Genomic DNA, 22,040 nt, shown 5'->3' with positions numbered 1-22,040 from the left:
GTAGCTGACAGTACCGGCCAATTTAAAGCACTGATTATAAACAAACGTTTTTACATTTCTGAAGATTTAGAATATTGAATTCAATGTACAGATGTTTGCTTTTCTTCCACTATTTTGAAATATATTACTTATACTTTTTTTAACAATGTTTTACACACAAGCATTGGCAAAAAAACAATAGTTCAGCATCCACATTGTGAAAGCGCGACCTATTGACTTTTCCAAAGCTTGTTCTTTTGCCAGTCCCTTCTGTGGCAGATTTCCATGTTATTTACATCATGCTTCTTTGCATGATTCAGACTTGACCACATCAAAGATACATCCACTTCCTGTAGTCCTATACAAATGGCAGGTTGCTTGGTGGCCTAACTGGAGGGCAGGAGTGGTTGCCCCCATCTGTAACTTCGTGACAGCTGCAACTGGTAAAAAAACAGACACTGCTCTCTCAGCCTGGGGATAGCAGTGTTGTTCTTGTTTACATTTCACATTTTACTAACTCTTGTTTTCCCTAAGAGTGTTTGCTTTTTCCAGGATGATCTCTGTAGTTTTTTCATCCAACATATTATTCATGTATAGTGTCTACTGTGAAAAGAGTTGCCTCTAGGTGTCTGCCTGAATTCAGGTTATGGGTGAGAGTTTTTACCAGGCCATGATGGCAGCTGTGTATTCTTTATCATACATAACACACGTGAGTGCAATCTCCATGATGGCTTGTTGTAGGTGACCCCCACAAGTTGTATCCGTGGCCCCCTGTGTTCCCCGTGTAAACATCACTTCTAGAGATACTGCTGTGGTGGCCACCTTGGGAAAGATGTGGTGAAAAGCAGGGGCATGTGGAAGTGACAGGAAGAGGTGACAAAGAGTAAGATGTGGTGAGAAGAGGCAAAATAGAGAGCTGGAGCAGGATCGAAGACAAGAGGAAAGGGGAGGGGCACATGAGGGACAGGAGAGGCGGACAGGATGGTGCCCAGGTCGGGATGAAAACATCCATCCTGTAATTTGTGGTCCCCACTGGCATGGGGCGGACGATCATGGGCCTTGGAAAGAAATGACCTGAACACAATGTTCCTGTCTTCCTCCCACTCCTACAATTCCAGTATACTAGCCCTCAAAGAGCTCTCCTAAAGCACCTCTGTCCTAAGCACGCATAAACCTGCTATTTCTGAACGGGTGCCCGCACACAGCTTTTTTAAAGCACCTCAATATTGCCTGTAGCATCCCCTCATATTTCACTACTGGAACCAGCACCGATGGCCGCCATCATCCTGGCGTGCAGCATCCCACACTGTTTCAGTCCTGGGATCTATGTGCAGCTCTAGGAATGCCCCTCAATTTTGTTGTGCCTGGTACCACCCTAATATTTCAGTACTGGGAAACAAATGCCCCCCTACCAATGCACAGCATTCTCAGAATGAAGCCCTCGTGCCCACATTACATCCTCATCAAAGCCACACAAGGCTCTGCTGATGCACCTCCGTTTTGAGATCCAGCACATACTGCTACTGAAGCTCTGGGCTGACCTAGTGCACCTCAGACGGAGTGCTGGCTGGCCCGCGGGGTCCGTAGGGCTGCAGGGCGCATCGATATCGTCTCTCATCGTCCTCCACTTCCCGCAGTATACAATGTTGGCAGGTGCCAAACATAAGACTGCGCAACGCGTGTGACCTCACCTGGGCACAATATTTACATGTTACCACGGTTACTCCCAAGGCAACTTCACAAAGAAACCAAGGGAAAGTTCTCGTGAACAATGTCTGGCTAGGCGGCAGACACCCTTCCTGTCTGGTCTGCACAGCTCCGGCTGACAGCCCAGTGGTCAACACACCCGATGAGCGAGCTTGGACCTGGTACAGGTGGGCGAGCTCCGGCCTGGGGAAATGCGTGCATGTTATAACTTGAACTGCCTGAGACATCCGGCCTGTTGAAATGCGTGCAAGTTATAACGTGAAATGCGTCAGACATCCGGCATTGTGAAATGTGTGCAAGTTATAACGTGAAATGCGTGAGACACCCGTCCTGGTGAAATGTGTGCAAGTTATGACGTGAGAAATGCGTGCAAGTTATAACATGTGAAATACGTGAGACACCCAGAATGGTGAAATGTGTGCAAGTGATAACTTATGCAATGCGTGAGACCTCCGGCCTGGTGAAATGTGTGCACGTTATAATGTGCGCAATGCGGGATAGCTCCGGCCTGGTGAAATGTGTGCAAGTGTTAACGTGTAAAATGTGTGTGACCTCCGGCCTGGTAAAATGCGTGCAAGTTATAACGTGTGAAACTCATGACAGCTCTGGCCTGGTGAAATGTGTTCAAGTTATAATGTGTGAAGTGCGTGACAGCTATTGCCTGGTAAAATGTGGGCAAGTTATAACGTGTGCAATGCGTGACAGCTCCGGCCTGGTGAAATCTGTGTGCGTTATGACGTGTGAAATGCGTGAGAGCTCCGGCCTGGTGAAATGTGTGCATGTTGTGACGTGTTAAATCAAATCATTAGCATTTGTAAAGCGCGCTACTCACCCGTGCGGGTCTCAAGGCGCTAGGGGGGAAAGGGGGGGTTATCGCTGCTCGAACAGCCAAGTCTTTAGGAGTCTCCGGAAAGCGGAGTGGTCCTGGGTGGTCCTGAGGCTGGTGGGGAGGGAGTTCCAGGTCTTGGCCGCCAGGAAGGAGAAAGATCTCCCACCCGCCGTGGAGCGGCGGGTGCGAGGGACGGCAGCAAGTGCGAGGCCAGCGGAGCGGAGGGGGCGGGTGGGGACGTAGAAGCTGAGGCGTCTGTTGAGGTATTCCGGTCCCTTGTTGTGGAGGGCTTTGTGTGCGTGGGTGAGAAGACGGAAGGTGATCCTTTTGCTGACTGGGAGCCAATGCAGGTGTCTCAGGTGTGCGGAGATGTGGCTGTTGCGGGGTACGTCGAGGATGAGGCGGGCCGAGGCGTTTTGGATGCGTTGCAGGCGGTTTTGGAGTTTGGCGGTGGTCCCGGCGTAGAGGGTGTTGCCGTAGTCCAGGCGACTCGTGACAAGGGCGTGGGTCACGGTTTTTCTGGTGTCGGCGGGGATCCAGCGGAAGATCTTGCGGAGCATGCGGAGAGTGAGGAAGCAGGCGGAGGACACGGCGTTGACTTGCTTGGTCATGGTGAGAAGAGGGTCCAAGATGAAGCCGAGGTTGCGGGCGTGGTCTGCGGGGGTCGGTGCGGTGCCGAGGGCCGTGGGCCACCAGGAGTCGTCCCAGGCGGACGGGGTGTTGCCGAGGATGAGGACTTCCGTTTTTTCAGAGTTCAGCTTTAGGCGGCTGAGCCTCATCCAATCTGCGACGTCCTTCATACCCTCTTGTAGGTTGGTCTTGGCGCTGGCGGGGTCCTTGGTGAGGGAGAGTACAAGTTGGGTGTCGTCGGCGTAGGAGGTGATGATGATGTCGTGCTTGCGTACGATGTCGGCGAGGGGGCTCATGTAGACATTGAAGAGTGTCGGGCTGAGCGATGAGCCTTGAGGTACGCCGCAGATGATCTTGGTGGGTTCTGAGCGAAACGGAGGGAGGTAAACTCTTTGGGAGCGGTTAGCGAGGAAGGAGGCGATCCAGTCCAGGGCCTGGCCTTGGATCCCGGTGGAGCGTAGGCGGGTGATTAGGGTGCGGTGACAGACGGTGTCAAAGGCAGCCGAGAGGTCGAGGAGAATGAGGGCGACTGTTTCACCGTTGTCCATCAGGGTTCTGATGTCGTCTGTGACTGAGATGAGGGCGGTTTCCGTGCTGTGGTTGGTTCGGAATCCGGTTTGTGAAGGGTCGAGCAGGTTGTTGTCTTCCAGGAAGGTGGTCAGCTGTTTGTTGACGGTCTTTTCTATTACCTTGGCTGGGAAAGGTAGAAGAGAGATGGGGCGGAAGTTTTTCAGGTCGCTTGGGTCAGCCGTAGGTTTCTTTAGTAGGGCGTTGACTTCAGCGTGCTTCCAGCATTCGGGGAAGGTAGCAGAAGAAAAAGAAGAGTTGATGACGGTCTGGAGGTGCGGGGCGATGATGTCGTCGGCTTTGTTAAAGATGAAGTGCGGGCAGGGGTCCGAAGGGGCGCCGGAGTGGATAGAGTTCATGATGGATTTGGTTTCTTCCGTGTTGATGTGGGTCCAGTTGTTGAGGGTGATGTCCGGGGAAGCGGGTTCAGTGGTGTATGGTTGGGTCTGGTGTCCGAAGCTGTCGTGGAGGTCGCTGATCTTGCGATGGAAGAAAGTGGCGAGGGATTCGCACAAATCCTGTGAGGGCGTGACGGCGTTGGCGCTGGCGCTGGGGTTGGAGAACTCTTTGACGATGCTGAAGAGTTCTCTGCTGTTGTGGCTGTTTTTGTCTAGTCTGTCGGTGAAAAAGTTCCTTTTGGCAGTGCGGATCAGGTGGTGGTGTTCGCGTGTAGCGTTCTTGAGGGCGGTCATGTTGTCAGCGGTGTGGTCCTTGCGCCAGGCCTTCTCAAGGGCACGACAAGTTTTCTTTGATTCTTTGAGGGTGTCAGAGAACCAGAGAGGTTTTTTGGTGTTGGTCTGTCGATGCGTGCGTTTGAGGGGAGCAAGGTTGTCAGCGCAGTTTGAATGCGTGAGAGCTTCAGCCTTGTGAACAGTGGCGGCCGGCAGCTTTAGGAGGGAGGGGGGAGCGGGACACATACACACTCATTCTTTCACACACAGACACGCACATCCATTAACAACACTTATACGCTTCAAACATGCAGGCACACACCAAACATTCATTTTAAAAGATCGCACACACTCATTTTTTCACACACACACGCATGCACGTACATCCATTAACAACACTCATAACACTCAAACAGGCACGTGCGCACCAAACATTAAATTTAAAACATCACACACGTACACACACACACACTTACCTTCAGCCTCCAGGTCCCAGGAGGGTTGGGACTGCTGCCTTCCCTCATTGGCTGACCTTAGATCAGCCAATGAGGGAAGGCAGCAGTCCCAGCCTCGTCACAGACTGGGATGGGGTCAGTGAGACTGCTGACCCCACCCCGTGACGAAGTGTCACTGATTGACACTCGCCCTGGGCACTTCAGGGCTTAAACTGAAGCACCCAGGGAGAGTGTCAATTGGTGACGCTTTCCTCGTCAACCAGGGGAGGGCCTCGAGGCACCTTTGCTGAGCCGAGGAGGTCACGCCCATAGGAGCTGTGACCTCCTCAGCCCAGCAAAGTTCAGCTCAGGCAGCCTGGAGTCTGCGCAAATCGCGCATGTCTGCTCCTGGCTGCCTGAGCTGAACATGGAGTGTGTCTGTCAGGCTGACCTTTGTTCAGCCTGATAGACACTCTTCATGAGGGGCAAAAGGTGGGGGGCGTGGCCCCTCCGCCGTAAAGGACGGGCCGCCACTGCTTGTGAAATCTGTGCAAGTTATAACGTGTGAAATGCGTGAGAGCACCGACTTGGTGAAATGTGTGAAAGCCATGTGTTAGAGCTCCAGCCTGGTAAAATGTGTGCATGTTTTGTATATATATATATATATATATATATATATATGTATATATATATATATATATATATATACACATATATATATATACACACACACACATTTAAAAAAAAAATAAATTAAGTCACAGATGTTCAATACAGAAAGATACAGAATATAGGGGCTCTACCCAGATTATTATGAAAGATATACAAGGATACGGGATTTTGGTCCAGAGCATTGAAAGCAAAAAATGCATAGCTACAAAAGGCCGACATAGCTGAGCCAGATAATGACAGACATAAATCATTCTACAGGTACCATTTCTAATTCAGGGGATCCACCTATACTCAATCAAAGTCTATACAGGATGGGAGCCCTCTAGCTTTATCCAATGCAGTTTGTACTCATGTACCTGTCGGATGAGTGCCCACCACTTGGCCGGCTTTTGAGGTGAAGGGGAAACCCATGACCTGGCAACAGAGAGTCAAGCCAAAACAATTCTTATAGCTAACAAGCACTTCAGACCCCAGTCCTGTTCCGGCTCAACTCCCATCAGGATCTCTTTAGGGAAGAATTGAACTTCAAAACCCAAACCAGATGAAGATAGTTTGGAGACCCCATCACAAAATCCGTGAAGGGCAAGGCAGGTAGCAAAAACATGTACAACACCTGCAGCTAACAAACCACACTTAGAGCATCTGGAATTGTCATAGTCATCCCCCACTTTTTGAAATGTTCTCCTGTGTGTGATACAGCAAACAAATTGTCCTAAATTGCTGTAGCTTTAGATTTACAGACTGCGCTGATCGGTCAACTGAGTCAAGAGCACACTGAATTTCAGAAGCTGAAATCTCTGAAGAGAGAAACCTACTCCACTTCGCAACCAGTAAGGTACTGTCATCTGTGCTATACTGATAAAAACACTGATAGAATATACTTACTGAAGGCTTCCTATCAGCTTTGTAGAAATATGATATTGATTCCGTGCCTTCAAGATCAGTCACATGCTCACAAACTAAAGCAGAGAAAAAAGTAGTCCCTGGGCTGCAGGTATTTAAAAAAGGATTGCTGGTGGAGATCAAATGAGCCCCGGAGTCCCATGAATGAACAGAATCCATTTAAATCATAGAGTTGCCCAATCGTCCACACCCCAAACTAGCCCAAGCCTTTACACACAGGATTGTGAAAGACTTGAGGAAGATCGGGGTTATCCCATAAGGGCGAATGTTTATTTAGCAGCAATACTGAATATTTGATAGAGATTTCCTGCCATATGCGAATGATGTCCTTTATAATTTTAAAGTGGACACATTTGTGATATTTAGAGTCCCCCAACCTATAAAAAACAGAGCCTTTATTCCAACAATCATGTTAGTTGATAGCCGTAAACCGATATATCTGGTTCTGTCGGAATTAACAAACTATGCAAAAAAACGGCAAATGCTGCCCAAAAATATAGTTTAAATTCCAGGAGTTGTAGCCCCCCGTGTATATGGGAGTTTCAAACACCGGATAGCACGTCTAGCCCTCCTATATTCCCCTATGAAGTTACTAATTGCACCGTCCAAACGCTTTAAGAAGGAATCTGGGACCCGCAGCAGGATTACCCAAAATGGGTATAGAACTTTTGGCAGAATATTCATTTTAATGATGTTGCAACGTCCCAAAATGCTAATGGAGAGCATGTTCCAAACGTTTTAACTTTGAGATAACTGAAAGTAACAAAGGTTCATAATTCACTTTAAGAATATTGTTGACCTGACTACTACGTTTAATGCCCAGATACACAGCCGTTGTGATTACCGCCGGGGTTGGTACATCTGGAGAAAAGTTCAACAGCACCTGAGATTTAGCTATATTCAGCTTAAAGCCTGAATGTGTTCCAAACCTATCAGCCTGATTTATGATATGACCCAGTGATGGCAGTTAGTTTGTAGAAAAATACGGCAACCTCATCCGCATATGTGATAAGCTTAAGTCCGCAGCCTCCAAACCTCAGCAGCTGAATACCCATATTAGTATGAAGTGATTGCTAAAACGGCTCTATATAGAGAGCAAACAGAAGTGGAGGTAGTGGGCATCTCTGACGGACGCCACAACATATCTGAAATGCGGATGAGTGCCTCCCAGCATATACAAGATTGGCACGAGGAGTCTTATATAATGACTGTACCAATTTACTGAACCAGTGCCAAATGCTCCCAATGTAGCCCACAGACACTCCCAGGCAACACAATCAAAGGCCTTCTTGCATCTAATAACATCATGCCGATTCTAGCATTAGATATTTCAGCAATGTCAAATGCTGCAGTTGCCCTATTAGTGTAGATAATAGTGTCCCTACCAGGTATAAAACCGTGCTGCTGTTGAAAAACTACTGCTGGAAGTAGAGGGGCGAGTCAGGTAGCTAAAGTTTTAGAAAATACTTTTGCGTCTGTTTAATAAAGGTAGATTGTCCATAGGAACCCATATCCTCACGTGGTTTGCCTTTCTTCAGGAAAACAATGATGTAGCTTAGATTCCAAGTATCCGGTACAAGCCCACGTCACAGATATGTTGAATCACTTAAAAAAATTCCAGAGCTATTATATCCTTAAAAACCTTGTAAAACTAAATTGGGATTAAATTCTCACCTGTCGTTTTACCAGATGGAAGAGCGACAAGAGCAGCCTCGATCTTACCCAGAGAGAAGCTCTCCTGAAGTGTAGAAACCTGATCCTCCATTAAGCAGGGTAATCTGCAGCCCTAAATGTATTCCTCCAGACCGGTCAGGGTAACTGCCAGAGTCTGCTTATATAAAGCCTGATAGAATAATGCAAATTGCTCTGTAATCACATGGGGTTTAGAGTAGAGAGTTTGGTCGCTACCTTTAATATCTTGTATGGTACCTCTTGGCTGCCTGTCAGATGTTTGATGGGTCAAAATTTGTTGCACCCTTTCCCCATACTCATATTGTAGAGCCTCATTCTTTACGTAACTGGCTGCTATCTTCTCTCTTAGCCCCATCCAAGCAGGGATCGTTTCTCGATTAATTTGAGATAAAGAGCAGATTCACTCATGCCACTGAACTATCACCTGAGCATGCTCGATTTCCAACTGGAGAACTGTATGATGAAGGAGTCTAGCATTTTTCAGTTGATCCCTATTTTGCCTCAGAATAAACTGGAGTGAAATGCCCCACAGGTATGCTTTCATTGTCTCCCAAACAACTGGGGTGTAGCCGGGCCAATGTTAACTTCAAAAAATTGCGTAAGCATGTCTGAGATATGCTTTTGTTAATAATGATTAGAGGAATGATGGCAAGGAAATAAGAACTGCGGGCATTCTTCTCTGCTTATAGTACGTCTGAGGGTCAGTAAGATAGGATTATGGTCAGATGTGATCTTAGGAAACACCTCTATTACTGCATCCTCATTCAACAATCTCCTAGCAAAGACCATGTCTCTCCTAGAATAGTGTTTATGCAAAGCCGAGTAGAACGTGAAACATGGCCTAGAGGGATGTAATATCCTTCATATATCAGGCAATCCAAATAAGCAGGCAAGCTCAAGAATAGCTGACCTAATTTTGGTTATATGGGTGGTAGCAAAATGGTTTGTGGAATCGATGCCGTAGTCCATCAAGCAATTAAAGTCATCCATAATAATTATTTCCCCAGACCAATCCAAGAATTCAAGAGAAAGAATATCAAATACCCTGGGTTCACCAATACTGGGCCCATAAATCACACCTATAAAAAACTTCTGACCGTATAATACTAACTGGGCAATTGCCTATCTACCCCTTCGGTCTGAAACAGTTCTCAGGACCTTATGCTCTAAATTCTATGCAGACATTATGACCCCCCCGTATAGAAACAGATTGCGAGGTGCTGACAGTAATATCATAACCAAGTTGCCTGAGCAGAAGCTGGTCTTTGAGCACAATATGAGTCTTTGTCCAGGATAATAGCTGCGGCTCATAAATTTTTATTTCCTCCCGCACTAGTTGCCGTTTACTGGATGTGTTTAGATGAGACACGTTCCAACACATACACTTTATTCTGACCATAAAATCAAGCAGCTATACCAGAATAGTATTCAATGTTCTGGACCAAGGTTCAATTGCACCAAAAGAGGTAAAAATTGAACAAAATGACTTCTTTTAGCCCACCACCCATACCAGCAAATCATAGCATATATACTGCTGGGTATCATCACCCTCTTTACCTTCTTGTACACCAAATACCCTAAGATTGTTTGTCCTCTGGCGGTTCTCTGAATTTTCAATATTAGTTTGAAGATAGACCAGTTGTCAGTCATGGTTCGCAATGAACCTTACAGTAGCTCTTTCAACATCCTTAGTATTGGCCACCCGCTGCTGAAGCTCACCAACTTCCATTGAGAGGGGTCTAACCTTGCCAGATACTTCCAGCAATGATTGCTGCATTTTCGCACTGTCTGCTCTCATTTGGCATAGTACGATTGTGCCTCTGGTCGCCGGGCCTGGAGCAGCTGCAGGATTGTCAGCAGGGATGGCGCTTGAGTATCCTCCTCTGTGTGGGACTCCTTGTGGAGTACTTGTGAAGAGCAAACATCAGGGGCACTATGGGGGGTTTCAAATCTATAGCCAGGAGTTAGCCCATTTTCGGCGTGAGGTGTAGAAGGTGTAGAGAGGAGCTGCTGCTCGACGAGTTGCTTGTCGGTACTGCTTGTTATATCAGCTTCCGAGAGATTAAGGCTTTGAACTCTCCCTTTGGTGTAGCCCATTTCAGAGCAGGCTACCTCCAGCAGCAGAGCTGGCAGCTGTATACGCCCTGCTTCAGTGCTTAATTTGTAAATAAAAAGGTGCCGGTGCTAAAAGCTCTCCTCTTAAACACGAGGCTGCTTCAATTAAAAGTGCGAGCACGGAATACTGAGGCAGAGTAATTTTGAAGCCACCTCGGGCCTCTTCAATCCATTAAAAGCCACTGCCTGCCCCTTCAACTCACTCTTGCAGCTTCCTGCTTTTCCCCTTTGTGATGCTTCTTTTTTTTTCTATTCCTCCGTCTTTCCCACATGTCTTTTGCTTGCAGTAAATGCTTGAGACACAAAACTAAGCCCCGGCCCTCAGAAATAAGTGCTGGTGCTCAGCACCGGAAACAACAAGCACTCCATCTTTCAACTTTGAATACAAGCACTGATGTGATCTAACACACAATTTTATTTTAAATTTAAGGAATAAACTAAAAGCAGGTACACACCAACTGGTATGCTTATACTCTATTTTACACCCTTCTGTACCCTAAAGGTTTACAAACAGTACTTATGAACAAAAAGTAATGCCAAATGTATACATATTTAAGTGTATCAGTCAGTGGATCTAACTTTAGGGAATGGAAGGTTCAGAAAACAGTAATTATCTGATTTGGGTAGCACATAACACTAAATTAAATTATCGTCCCTGGTGGACTCTTTGAACCTCACCTTTATCTGGGCTTCTTCAGGGCCACAGGTGGTCGTGGAAATATTAACTTGATACGAGCCTATTTGGGGTTCTACAACTCTCACCCTAATATGGGCTCCCTTAGGGCATAGGTGGAATCTGAGAAGTTCGTTTTAATCTGGGTTTGCTCGAGGAATGAAGGAATTCTTGTAAGTGTACCTCGATGTGCCTCCCTTGGTTGCCCAGGGGCGGGCTAAAGGTGTGATGCCGGAACACTATTTTACACCAGGGATTTGGGCATCTCACCTTGATCTCGGCTTGCTTTGTACCACGGGCGCAGTCCCAGACGCTGAGCATGTGCTCGTTGGACTCATCCACCACACACAGGTATGCACCTTGGTCCTTGAGGGGAAAGAGACAAGGGGTGAGAGGTCTCTCCAACATGATCCGAAATCACACATCTCATTACTTCATCTAAGAATACTTACAGCCAAGGAGAAGGCCAGTGAGCCCACGCCTCGCTCGAAGTGGCCCAGACCGATCTGTTGCAGGGTCAGCAGCGTGCTGGAGTCCCAGATATGGACAAAAGGCTGCAGAGGCTGCAGGCAAAAAGAAAAGGAGAGGCTGCAATCCACAGTACCTTGCACGGGTGGAGGTCTACGGGTAAAGAAAGTGCAACAGAGAGGGAAGGGAAGGAAGGGAAAGAGGGAGTGGGGAATGTAGAAGCGAAGAAGATAGAATAACTGAAAGTGAGAATAGGAACTACATACTTGCCCACTGATGGCACAGTTACAGACAGCCTCCACGAACTAAAAACTAGAAAGTTCTGCCACTTAAGATGCAATGGTACAACCGATACTGAAACAGCAAAAGCACATACATTTGACATCCATAACATTGATTACCAGATGCGCTTTACACCTGAGATGTTATTAAGTGTTTTCATCTAACCTGCTCTTGCAAGATGGCATCCCACAACTTGGTTTCATCTGTGAAGGCTACTCTGTGCCCTAGAATTTTGGACTAATTAATTGATTCCCTGTTAACATGCAAACAGTTTGGTCTGATTACATGGGTTGTATTTTGTTAGCCCTCTACCCTGGTATTCCAGCCCAGGGTCTCGGAGTCCAGCGGGTATCTGCGATATCAGATCCACAGTGAGGCAAATCTTTATGGGTCAAGTCAACATTGATGTAACAGTGCCCTACTATGAGCCCAACTGATCAGCTTTTGACTTAAACTTTATGATCGCAATGCAGCTGACATTTTTTCCCAACCCAAGCTGTCTCTCCATTTTTCTGCACGCATGTACCTATTTTACAAACGAGTGATGCGGGAATGGAGAAAGATCCTCTGTGATTCAATTTCAGACTGCATCAGAGATGAATCTGAACTAAAACATGTGTTGGGTCTCTTGCACCGTAGACCTAATACATACATTTAGTAGATGTAGACCGGTTTCCGCTGGATGGTCAGGATATGTACATGTCTGGTACTGCACTGTCTGTCTGGAAAGATATGGTACCAGATGCAAGGTTTATGCATTTTACCCTTGAGACTGCTTGGGTATGTCAGACATCTCCAGAAAGAAAGCAAATGTTGACTCAGTGTAAACGTTCAATATCACTTTAAATGTAGTTACCCAGGGAGCTGTTAATAAGGGCATTTAGAATCCTCCCCACCCAGAACAGCACTTTTAACTTCAACCCCTTAAACTCCGAGCCCAAGCTTTAATACATCTGAAGATTAAGGATGTGCTGCCTTCTACATCCACCACGACAGCTTCAACCATGCCACCAATAGTGTTCGTGGGGTCTACATCTGCTGTCAGGAAGGCCCAATTAGAAAGTCCACCTGAAACAAATCATGGAACTCACAAGCAACTCCTAACAAGGTGTAAGCACTGGCCACTGTCACAAAAGTAGCAGCAAACAGAAAGCAGAAATGATTGATTTATGGAACAATGAGATAAACCACTATCATATTTCTCATGGTGGAATAAATGGGCGGGGTCATAAAATAAGAGAAGTGAGGAAGGGCTCTTGAAATTCTAAATATGTTTGCCTGACAATTTAAAAAAGATTGAACAATGTTGTTTTTGCTTGACAAAAGCAAGAGAGAGGCTGACACAGAACAGACTTGAAATGGTAGAATCCCATCTCAAATATACCCAGAGAGTCCAACGCTCTACCCTGTATAGTTCCAATGCACATAATGCCTTTGTCAACCCACAGTCAATAACAGCATGTTACATATGGGCCCATCATTGCAAGGCCTCCATGTACATTAATGGAAATTATTCTGCAACTGTGAAGGCTCTTGCTCTTTACTATGACAGATCACAAGTTTATAGGGGGATCCACTTCATAAGCCACCCCTGCACTATCACTATCCTAGTCTGATTTAATGACTTTGGTAGGAGCACAAAGAAGATAAATTGTGCGTTTTAAGAAAGAACTCTGGAAAGTATCCAACATTAAGAGTGCACCTCTGCATCTACATTCAGATGGTACATCATAATAAGTTGTGCAACGCAAACCATCATGGACCAACCTCTTGCATAAAGGAGACCAAAACCAGTAGGAAACATATGTAGTAAGATCCGGTGTCCAAGCGGCTAGACACCAGCCACACTGATCCCATCAAACTTGGTACAACTATCTAGAAACACTTGCTCAAGGAAAGCACTAGGGAATCCTTTGGGATTACATACTGAAGCCCTCTGCCAATGTCCTTTTCTACCCAAGCTCAAAGCTTGCCACTTAATGAATTGTGAGATCTAAAAGAGTTATGCTCCCACTGAAAACTAGCAAGGGTGTAGATATAGTAAAGAATAAAAGAAGGAAAATGTTACTTACCCAGTAAGCATCTGTTTGTGGCATGTAGTGCTGTAGATTCACATGCTTAGCATAAGTCTGCCATCTAGTGTTGAGCTCAGAAGAGTGCAAGTTGTTTTTCTTCGAAGAAGTCTTTCGAGTCACAAGATGTAGTGGCTACTCCTCTTGCTTGCAATGCACATGGTTGTCAACTCCATTGTTAGATTGTTTTCCACATGGCAGGTGGGGATGGAGTGTAAAGGATGATGTATCCTAGTGAGATGATCATGCAAAAGCAATGTAATGTTTTAATGTTGAATGCAGATAAGTACAACCAACAGTGGTGTCTGGGGAGAAGAAGGGTGGGTGCATGTGAACCTACAGCACTACATGCCGCACGCATATGCCTACTGGGTAATTAGCATTTTCAGTTTGGTGGCATATGCTTAGCATAGACTCCAAGGCAGTTTTCCTCTGTAAGCGTGGCTAACCATTGTGGGTTGCATTTGCTTGAAATAATGTGCTTAAAACCGTTTGACGAATATTGGCTTGTTGCGGGCTATAACATCTACACAGTAATGCTTGGTAAATGTGTGTGGTGTAGCCCACGTAGCTGCCTTACATATGGCAGGTATGGGTATATTTCCTGAAAAAGCTCCCTTTTACGAGTGGAGTGAGCTTTGGGAGGGATAGGGAGTGGTCTTTTAGCTTTGGCAAAGCAGGCTTGTATACAATTGACAATCCACCGTGAAATTCCTGATTTAGAAATCGCTCTTCACTTATGTGGCTTTGATAATGCAACAAAGAGTTGTTGAATTTTCCACAATGATTGAGTTCTATCAGTACAATACACAAGCGCTCTTTTAGCATCTAGCATGTGTAAAGCTCTTTCTGTCAAATCTGGTTGGAAAAAAAACTAGCAACTCAATGGATTAATTTAATTGGAATTGGAAGACCACGTTTGGAAGGAATTTAGGGTTGGTACGTAGAATCACCTTATCATTATAAAATTGAAATAATGTTTTTCTAGAGTTAATGCCTGGTGCTCACCTACACTTTTGAGGGAAGTGATTGAAATGAGAAATGTAGCTTTCCATGAGAGAAACTGAGGAGGGACTGTGCAAAGATGTTCAAATGGGGAACTCATTAACCTTGTTAACACAATGTTGAGATTCCAAGTAGAGGTTGGAGGGGCCATAGACAGGATAACTCTTTTGAGGCCCTATAGAAAAGCTTTAATTACAGGAATTCTTAATATAGAGGTTTGCTCTCTGGTTTGGAGATATGCTGTTATTGCTGCGAAGTGTAGCCTTGTGGAAGTGAAAACTAACCCAGAGGTTTATAAATGTAGAAGCTAACAAACAATTTATTGTGTCTTTACTGTTAATGGTTTAATATCTATTGAATGGCAATAGTGTACAAAGCGTTTCCACTTTGCTGCATAGTAGGCTCTGGTAGTGGTTCTTCTTACCTCTTTAGGAATATTCATACAATGCTGAGGTAAATTTAAATATCCGAATTCTAAGACCTCAGGAGCCAGATAGAAAGATTGAGAGATCTGGGTTTTGGATGCCTTATTGCTCCCTGGTTTTTGGTTAGTAGACCCTGCCAGTTGAGAAGTACCTGGTGTGGGTCTACGGAGAGGTCCAGTAATGCTGTGAACCATGGTTATCTGGCCCATGTGGGGGTCACTAGGAAGAGTGTCAGAGACGTGTGCCCCAGTCTGTGAATCACAAATGGAAGCAGGAGGAGAGGTGGAATAGTGCAAGCAAATATCCCTGACCAATTCATCCATGGTGCGTTGGCCTTGGACTGTGGGTGTTGGAACCTGGAGGTGAAGCCTGGAGATTTTGACTTTTTCTGCTGTGGCAAAAAGATGTATGTCTGGGTGACCCATTGTGGGAAGAATGAGTGAGTACTTATGGGTTGAGCTCCCACTGTGGACTTGTCTCCAGAGATCCACAAAGTTGTTGTCCACACCAGACATGTACTCCGCTAAGAGGTGAATGTTGTGTTGGAGAGCATGCCTCCAGATGGTATGTGCTAGGTGAGATAACTGAGGTGACCTGCTGCCCCTGGTTTTGCAGATAACACATGGTAGTCACGTTGTCTGATTTTGATGAGAACCACTTTCCCTGTGAGGTGTGGAATGAATGCTTTGAGTGTTAGATAAACAGCTAACAGCTCTAGATGACTAATATGGAAATGAGTCTGACAGGGTGCCCAGTGGTCCTGAACGGTTAGCGCCTGTGAGTGTGCTCTGCAGCCTTAGAGTGATGTATCCATTGCTATCGACCTCTTCGGAACTGGGTCTAGGAAATGCCATCCTTTTGAAAGGTTGTTGGAATTCCATCACCGTAGAGAGTGATAAGCTTGATCAAAACTAGATCTTACAGCTGGTCATCAGATTGAGACCACTGATGCGCTAAGCATTTTTGCAATGGCCACAGATTGAGTCTGGCATGAGGTACTATGGTTATGCATGATGCCAAGGGACCTACGAGACGCATAACTGTTCTCACTGGTATACGCTGGTGAGGCTAAAACTGCGGGATAAGTGCTTGGAAGGATCAAATCCTTGTTGTGTTCAGGTAAGCTATCCCCATGTGTGAGTTGAGGATGGCTCACAGGTAAGGTTATATTTGAAGGGGTTTGCAAGTGAAATTTGACTGCATTGATTGTAAAATCTAGTTGGTGAAGTAGGTTTATGGTAGTTTGAGTGTGTTGAAAACATTTGTGATGTGTTGTGCTTTTGATAAGCCAGTTTTCTAGGTAAGGGAAAAAATTTATGTTTTGCCTTTTTAAGTGAGCTGCTACCACAGCTAGGCATTCGGTGAACACCCTTGGGACTGTGGTGACCCCAAATGGAAGCACTTTGAACTGAGAGTGTTGTCTATTGAACACAAACCTGAGATACTGACAGTGTGCTGGGTGAATTGGAAAGTGAAAATATTCATCCTTCAAGACCAATGCTGTAATAGCGGGATGACATCTTGAAGAACGACCATGTGGAAGTCCTCTGAAAGGATGTAACGGTTTCAGGGTCAGAGGTCCAAAATTGGCCTAAGTGACCCGTTCTTTTTGGGTATTAAGAAGTAAATTGAATGGACCACCTTGCCTTGTTGGTGTAATGGCACAATTTGTATCATTCCTTTTTGTAAAAGAGCCTGGCCTTCCTCTTTGAGAAGCTGCTGATGGTCTGTTGACTGCCTGTGGGTGCGTGGTGGAATGTTTGGGGGTGCTGAAGTGGGCTCCAGGCAATAACCATGTTAGATAATATCCAGCACTCACTGGTCGTTGGTGATATTCTGCCATGCTGGAAAGAACTGTTGTAATCTTCCCCCAATAGGTGTTATGTGATCGGGGGAATGGTGGGTAAGTCAAGGTTTTGTTGTGGTGGAGGATGATTTTGAGAAAATGCCCTTGCCTCTGCCCTTAGAATTCTTGCCCTGTATGAGTCTTTTTAGGACACCGTAGGTGATTTAGTTTGTGAGTGGGAACACTGATATGAGGTGGAAGTGTCAGAAGATGCGGGCTTGACTGATCCACGATATGGGGAACAAAAAGTACCCCTTTGGGGTTTGTGAAGCCCCTATAGCTTTAGACGTGTCATTGTCTTTTTTAATTTTTTCAAGTAGAGTGTTTACTCGAGAGCTAAAGAGGTATTCTCCATCAAAAAGAAGCGCCAGAATATTTAGCTGCACTTCAGGCTTGCAACTTTAAGCCAGGCATGTCGGTGAATGAAGACAGTGGTGTTAATGCCTTGTGCCTCGTGCGGCTGTATCAGCTGCATCTAGGGCATAGCTAATAGAAGAGTTAGCAATTAATTTGCCGTTAGAGGCAATCCCAGAAGCCCATTTTTTAAACTTCTTTGGGAGATGCTGGTGGAGCCATTCTATTTCATCCCAGTGTGCCCTATCATAAAGTGAGAGGAGACCAAAGGAATTAAAAATTCTCCAGTATTTAGCCGACTGGGCTGCTATTTTCTTCCCCACAGCACCTATTTTTCTAGCTTCCTTGTCTGGTGGGGGCACCTCACAAGATGTCTGTCAGTTTGCCCTCTTTACTGTTGCTACTACTAAAACGTCAGGTGGTAGTTGAACTTTTATGTAAAATGGGACAGTTTGTATTTTTTATCTACCCTCGGTGTAATGTCTCTTGCTTAACCGGTTCTTTAAAAATGTCTGGGGTATGTCTCAACATTCCTCTGAGCATCGACATGTATTGGGCCGAGCGATAAGAGGATGAAAGTGTCTCAAATAAAAAGTCATCCTCCAGTGGTTCAGTATGGAGTTGAACCTTATGATAACTAGCGCCCCTACCTATGCTATCATGGATAGGTAGGTAATGGTATCACCTGGAGTAAAAGACTTCGCTAGATACAAGTCTGGGTCTGTGTCTGTATGTGGGTCTGTGTTGTATGAATCCCACAAGCCATCTTGCACTGGAATGGAATAGCGGTCCCCATCATCCTTTTGGTTTCCATCATCCCCATGTTCCCCAAAATAATGAATGTATTCTTGTGGTAAATAGTGTGTGTCTGCAGGAGGTGAAAATTGTGGAGAGCCTGTCTCTGGTGCCACAGGTGTGGTGGCAATTGACTTGTCCAGTCTTTTCCTTTGTATCGGTTGGCAGGGGACCTCCAAAGCTTTTTCAAAGCTTAATTGTCTCTTAGGTGGCTTATCCTTTACCTGAGGAGGTGTAGCCAACTGGTGACTGTGGCCTTTGTGCTGCTCTTTCGGCACCAAGCTGGGGCTGGGAATTTCTGATATGGCTGTTGAGTTCTGACCATGTCCAGTGGACGGTGGTGGCCTGTGCACACATTTCGGTCGGTCCGAAGTGGATGGTCGGCCCTTTGGGATAATTTGCTGAAGTTGCGGCCAGAATGGAGGGGACACAGTACTCAGTCTGTGCTGGTGGAATGTCCTGGATCTCGATCTCGTATCCTGAACTGTCATCTTGCGAAAAGGTACTCTCAGCCACTACCAACACTTGCACCTGAGCTGTGTGGTGGTAGCCTTTAGACCTGAATATATCTGCAGTGTCTTCAGTTGTATGTCAGGACATCTCAAGCCTTGTTGCACGCCGATCATATAGTCATCTTTGATCAGAACGACTGGTAAGCCTCACAAGTGGATTCTTTGGTGACCCAGAGAAAGGCACAAGCTACACACTAGATGTTGGACAGTGTGTGGGAACTTGGCAAGGCAGCATGGACAAAATCTATAGGGTGTCCGTTCGATCACCAGATGGACATGACGTGGACAAAATGTAAAAAAAAAAAGAAAAAAAAAAGAGGTTTGCTCTAAAGGGTGAAGGTCCCCAGGGCCTCAGTCAACTGGAAACTCATTGATGTGCAACTATCTAAGTAACCGCGATCGATGACAACACCAACATCCAAGGCCTAACTGGTAGAAACCAACCATACCGAGCCAAAGCAGAAGAGCACACGTCTTAACCCAACGGCAGCAAAAAACAATAGAACAATGGAGTCGACAACCATGCACATTGCAAGCAAGAGGAGGAGTCACTACAGCTTGTGCCTCGAAAGATTTCTTTGAAAAAAAACAATTTGCACTGTTCCAAGCCCAACACTAGATGGTGGACTTATGTTAAGCCTGTGTATCTACAGCCACTCAGGTCATCAAGCACATCATTTTAATGAGCATTCTCAAATAATAGGATGTATACCATCGGAGGTCCATGAGGTATACCATGCTAATAAACAGTGAGGCACCATAAACTATGAAAGGCTCCCTGAAAAAGAATCCTTGCCTGATAGAACAACAACTTTGATATGAGTATGCAATCTAAAACTACAGAAAAGTATGCAACTACTAGAATGTGAGATTTATCTATAATCAGTTGTGAAATGGCAATGTCCCACACCCTCTCTGGGTCTACAAAAAACTGGAAAGAATTTGTCTTTCCTTAAGAACATGTTAGCCCCTATCCCCTCTCCCCCGGTCCAGGCTAAATAACTAATTCCAGAGTCTCACTGCCTCAACTTCTATATCACATTTTTGACAACTAACGTTAATTTTAACAAAAGTTGCTCTAGTTACATAACTCTTCGTTTTGTTTCCCATTTCTGCCCTCTAACTATAAGCCCCTCAGATTTATATTTCCTTTTTGCACCAATTTTAAAATGGCGAATTGTGTATTTTAAGGTATGGTGCCACTGGAAGATGGTATGGCTCGCATGCTGATCTATTTACAAATATGTGTGATGTGTGTTTGTCATAGAGATTTTCTGAAATGTAGTATGTCAAGATATGCACAAAACACTGCTTTTGTGCCGAGCAGAAACGTAGCTCTATTTGTGTGTAAGTAAGAAGAGATGACACAGAATCTCATATTATCTATTATCACACGAGAATGTAGTCTACTGGGTATACTGCTTTTCCGCTTGAGCAATTATGACCTTCCTCCAGCTTAGGTGCAAGGGGGTTCCTTATTAGTACAACAAATTGGATGCTGATGAAGCCCTCTTGGTATCAGCTTGTGGGGGTTGCAACACTGTGCCAGAGTATGTACCCAAGTCATGGCCAATGGAGAAGACACTGATCGCTGGACAGAGGGAAGATGGAGGGGTCCCCTTAAGAAATCCATACACTGTACCACCCCTGTTCTCAATTGGATTTCAAGACCCAAGGGTGGGCTGCTTTCAAAGTTATTCTTAGGAGCAAACAAGTGTTTAGGATTCAGGAGAGTCCTCTCTCGTCCTCCAGAAGTGCAGGTGAGTAGCGAGAGGCTATTGCGTACCACCCAATTGTCTTTTTTGATGCAGTCGAATGCTCTACCATTAAGCTACACCCAGTCTTTTTTTATGTAGCACAATTGAAAAATTACTAAATAATATGGATTTTTATGTACGAACTGAGGACTTATGGAACATGGTAGTTTTGTTAAAATAATGACGTATGGAGTTAGTTAGAGTTTGGTGGATGTTAAGACAGCTGCAAAAATGACAGCTATCCCATCCACCCTATTCAGGGTGTAAATTATAGAGGTACACTCTAAATGCGGTAGACGGGACATCCACCAGCTCATGGTGGGAAATAACCCCCATATTTTTCTAAATGCCCACATTATAGCTTCATTGCTGACTCTGTACTCACGGACTGTGATCCAGATGTAATGTCTCTTTCAGTGCAGAGGCCAAGTGGCAAAGTGCATGGGCGTCTGCAAAATGTTTTTCGGGGGTGAGTTGTGGTCTGTGGTGACCCGGACTGTTTTTGGCTGGGGCCGCTGCCGTACTAGTGCAGGCAGCGTAATACTACGGCAACAGTAGTGTTACGCTGCACTGTAAGCCTGCACACCAGGCTGTAGCTAAATCCAGGGAGGGGGGTAGGCAGCCCCCCATTTACCCACATCAACCCCCCCTCTTCCCCACAGGCGCCCATGGCCAAGTGCTTGAAGGCATTCACAAGGAGAGTTGCTCAGGTTTCCAACAGGCCCTCATAACATTGATTCTCTCTTCCATAGCTTATTTACCCACAGCCGATTCCCTCCCTCCCCAATGGAGGTATTACCTTGCCATCTTTGTCCACGCCTGCCGTCTGTCCAGTGGCCACACGAATTTTATCCGGATGCACAGCTAAGCTGCAGAGGAGAGATAGAGGGAAGGGGTGGAAGCAGAATGGAGAGGGGTAAAGAAGTGGGATGTGAGAAATAAGTGAAATAAATAGAGAGAGAACATGATATAGTCCCTGCTTTGGAGATAAGGGGGAGGTTATTCCTTGGCTTATCCTTCTGAGAGGTATGACAGAGCATAACTATGACTCCTCTCTGGATGTGAGAGGGGAGTGTTGCAGGCCCTGTCGTCAACAGCAGAGTGAGGAATGGGGTAATTAGATGGAAGTCCTCTACTCACACGTCTCAGCTACAAGGCAGTGGTTGATGTCTGTACACTACAACAATTCATTGCTAGCCACGCACATTTTCAGCAAACTACATCTATTTACCACGGGCCACACCCCATTTGTGTCAGCCACAGAGAGAAGCTCACATATTATACCATAATGTGCAACAATGTTCGCTAAGCATGCCTAAACATCCAAGTACTGCTAAAGCTTGGGGCTTGCATTCTCTCGTTGTACCCCTTGGTAACGTTCACCCTACGGCATTCGCTCAAGTCAGCTGAGCGACCCCTCAAAAAACAGTCTTTTTGTTCACTGATTCCGGGTACTTAAATGCTGCTGAGACCATGCACCCTGCACCTACACAGAGATTCACAGGGGAAAAGCATTTACTTGTAACTATTCTCTCCAGCTGGCGTGGGTATATCATACATCCACATTATTGGACTACAACCCAAAATCAATCAAAAGAACCACACCATCAAATTAACATTGTATTTTTAATGTGTGAAGCCCGTAGTCACCC

At 45.6% G+C, this 22,040-nt stretch overlaps 1 protein-coding gene across 3 annotated transcripts in view; it reads right to left on the bottom strand.

Moving 5' to 3' along the window:
- The window catches only part of EML3 (EMAP like 3), a 293,640-nt gene that overhangs the window by 119,567 nt on the left and 152,033 nt on the right, over positions 1 to 22,040 (bottom strand). For all 3 annotated transcript variants that reach the window (XM_069207042.1, XM_069207043.1, XM_069207044.1), the window contains 3 exons: positions 21,188 to 21,257; positions 11,325 to 11,435; positions 11,143 to 11,238 (listed from right to left, as the gene is read on the bottom strand). In XM_069207042.1, coding sequence (XP_069063143.1) covers positions 11,143 to 11,238; positions 11,325 to 11,435; positions 21,188 to 21,257 — 277 coding nt within the window. The remainder of the gene's footprint in view (positions 1 to 11,142; positions 11,239 to 11,324; positions 11,436 to 21,187; positions 21,258 to 22,040) is intronic.

This window comes from Pleurodeles waltl, chromosome 9, assembly GCF_031143425.1.
Source record: "Pleurodeles waltl isolate 20211129_DDA chromosome 9, aPleWal1.hap1.20221129, whole genome shotgun sequence".
Taxonomy (NCBI): domain Eukaryota; kingdom Metazoa; phylum Chordata; class Amphibia; order Caudata; family Salamandridae; genus Pleurodeles; species Pleurodeles waltl.
Note: the sequence above shows the minus strand (reverse complement) of the source record. Positions and strands in the feature narration are given on the sequence as shown.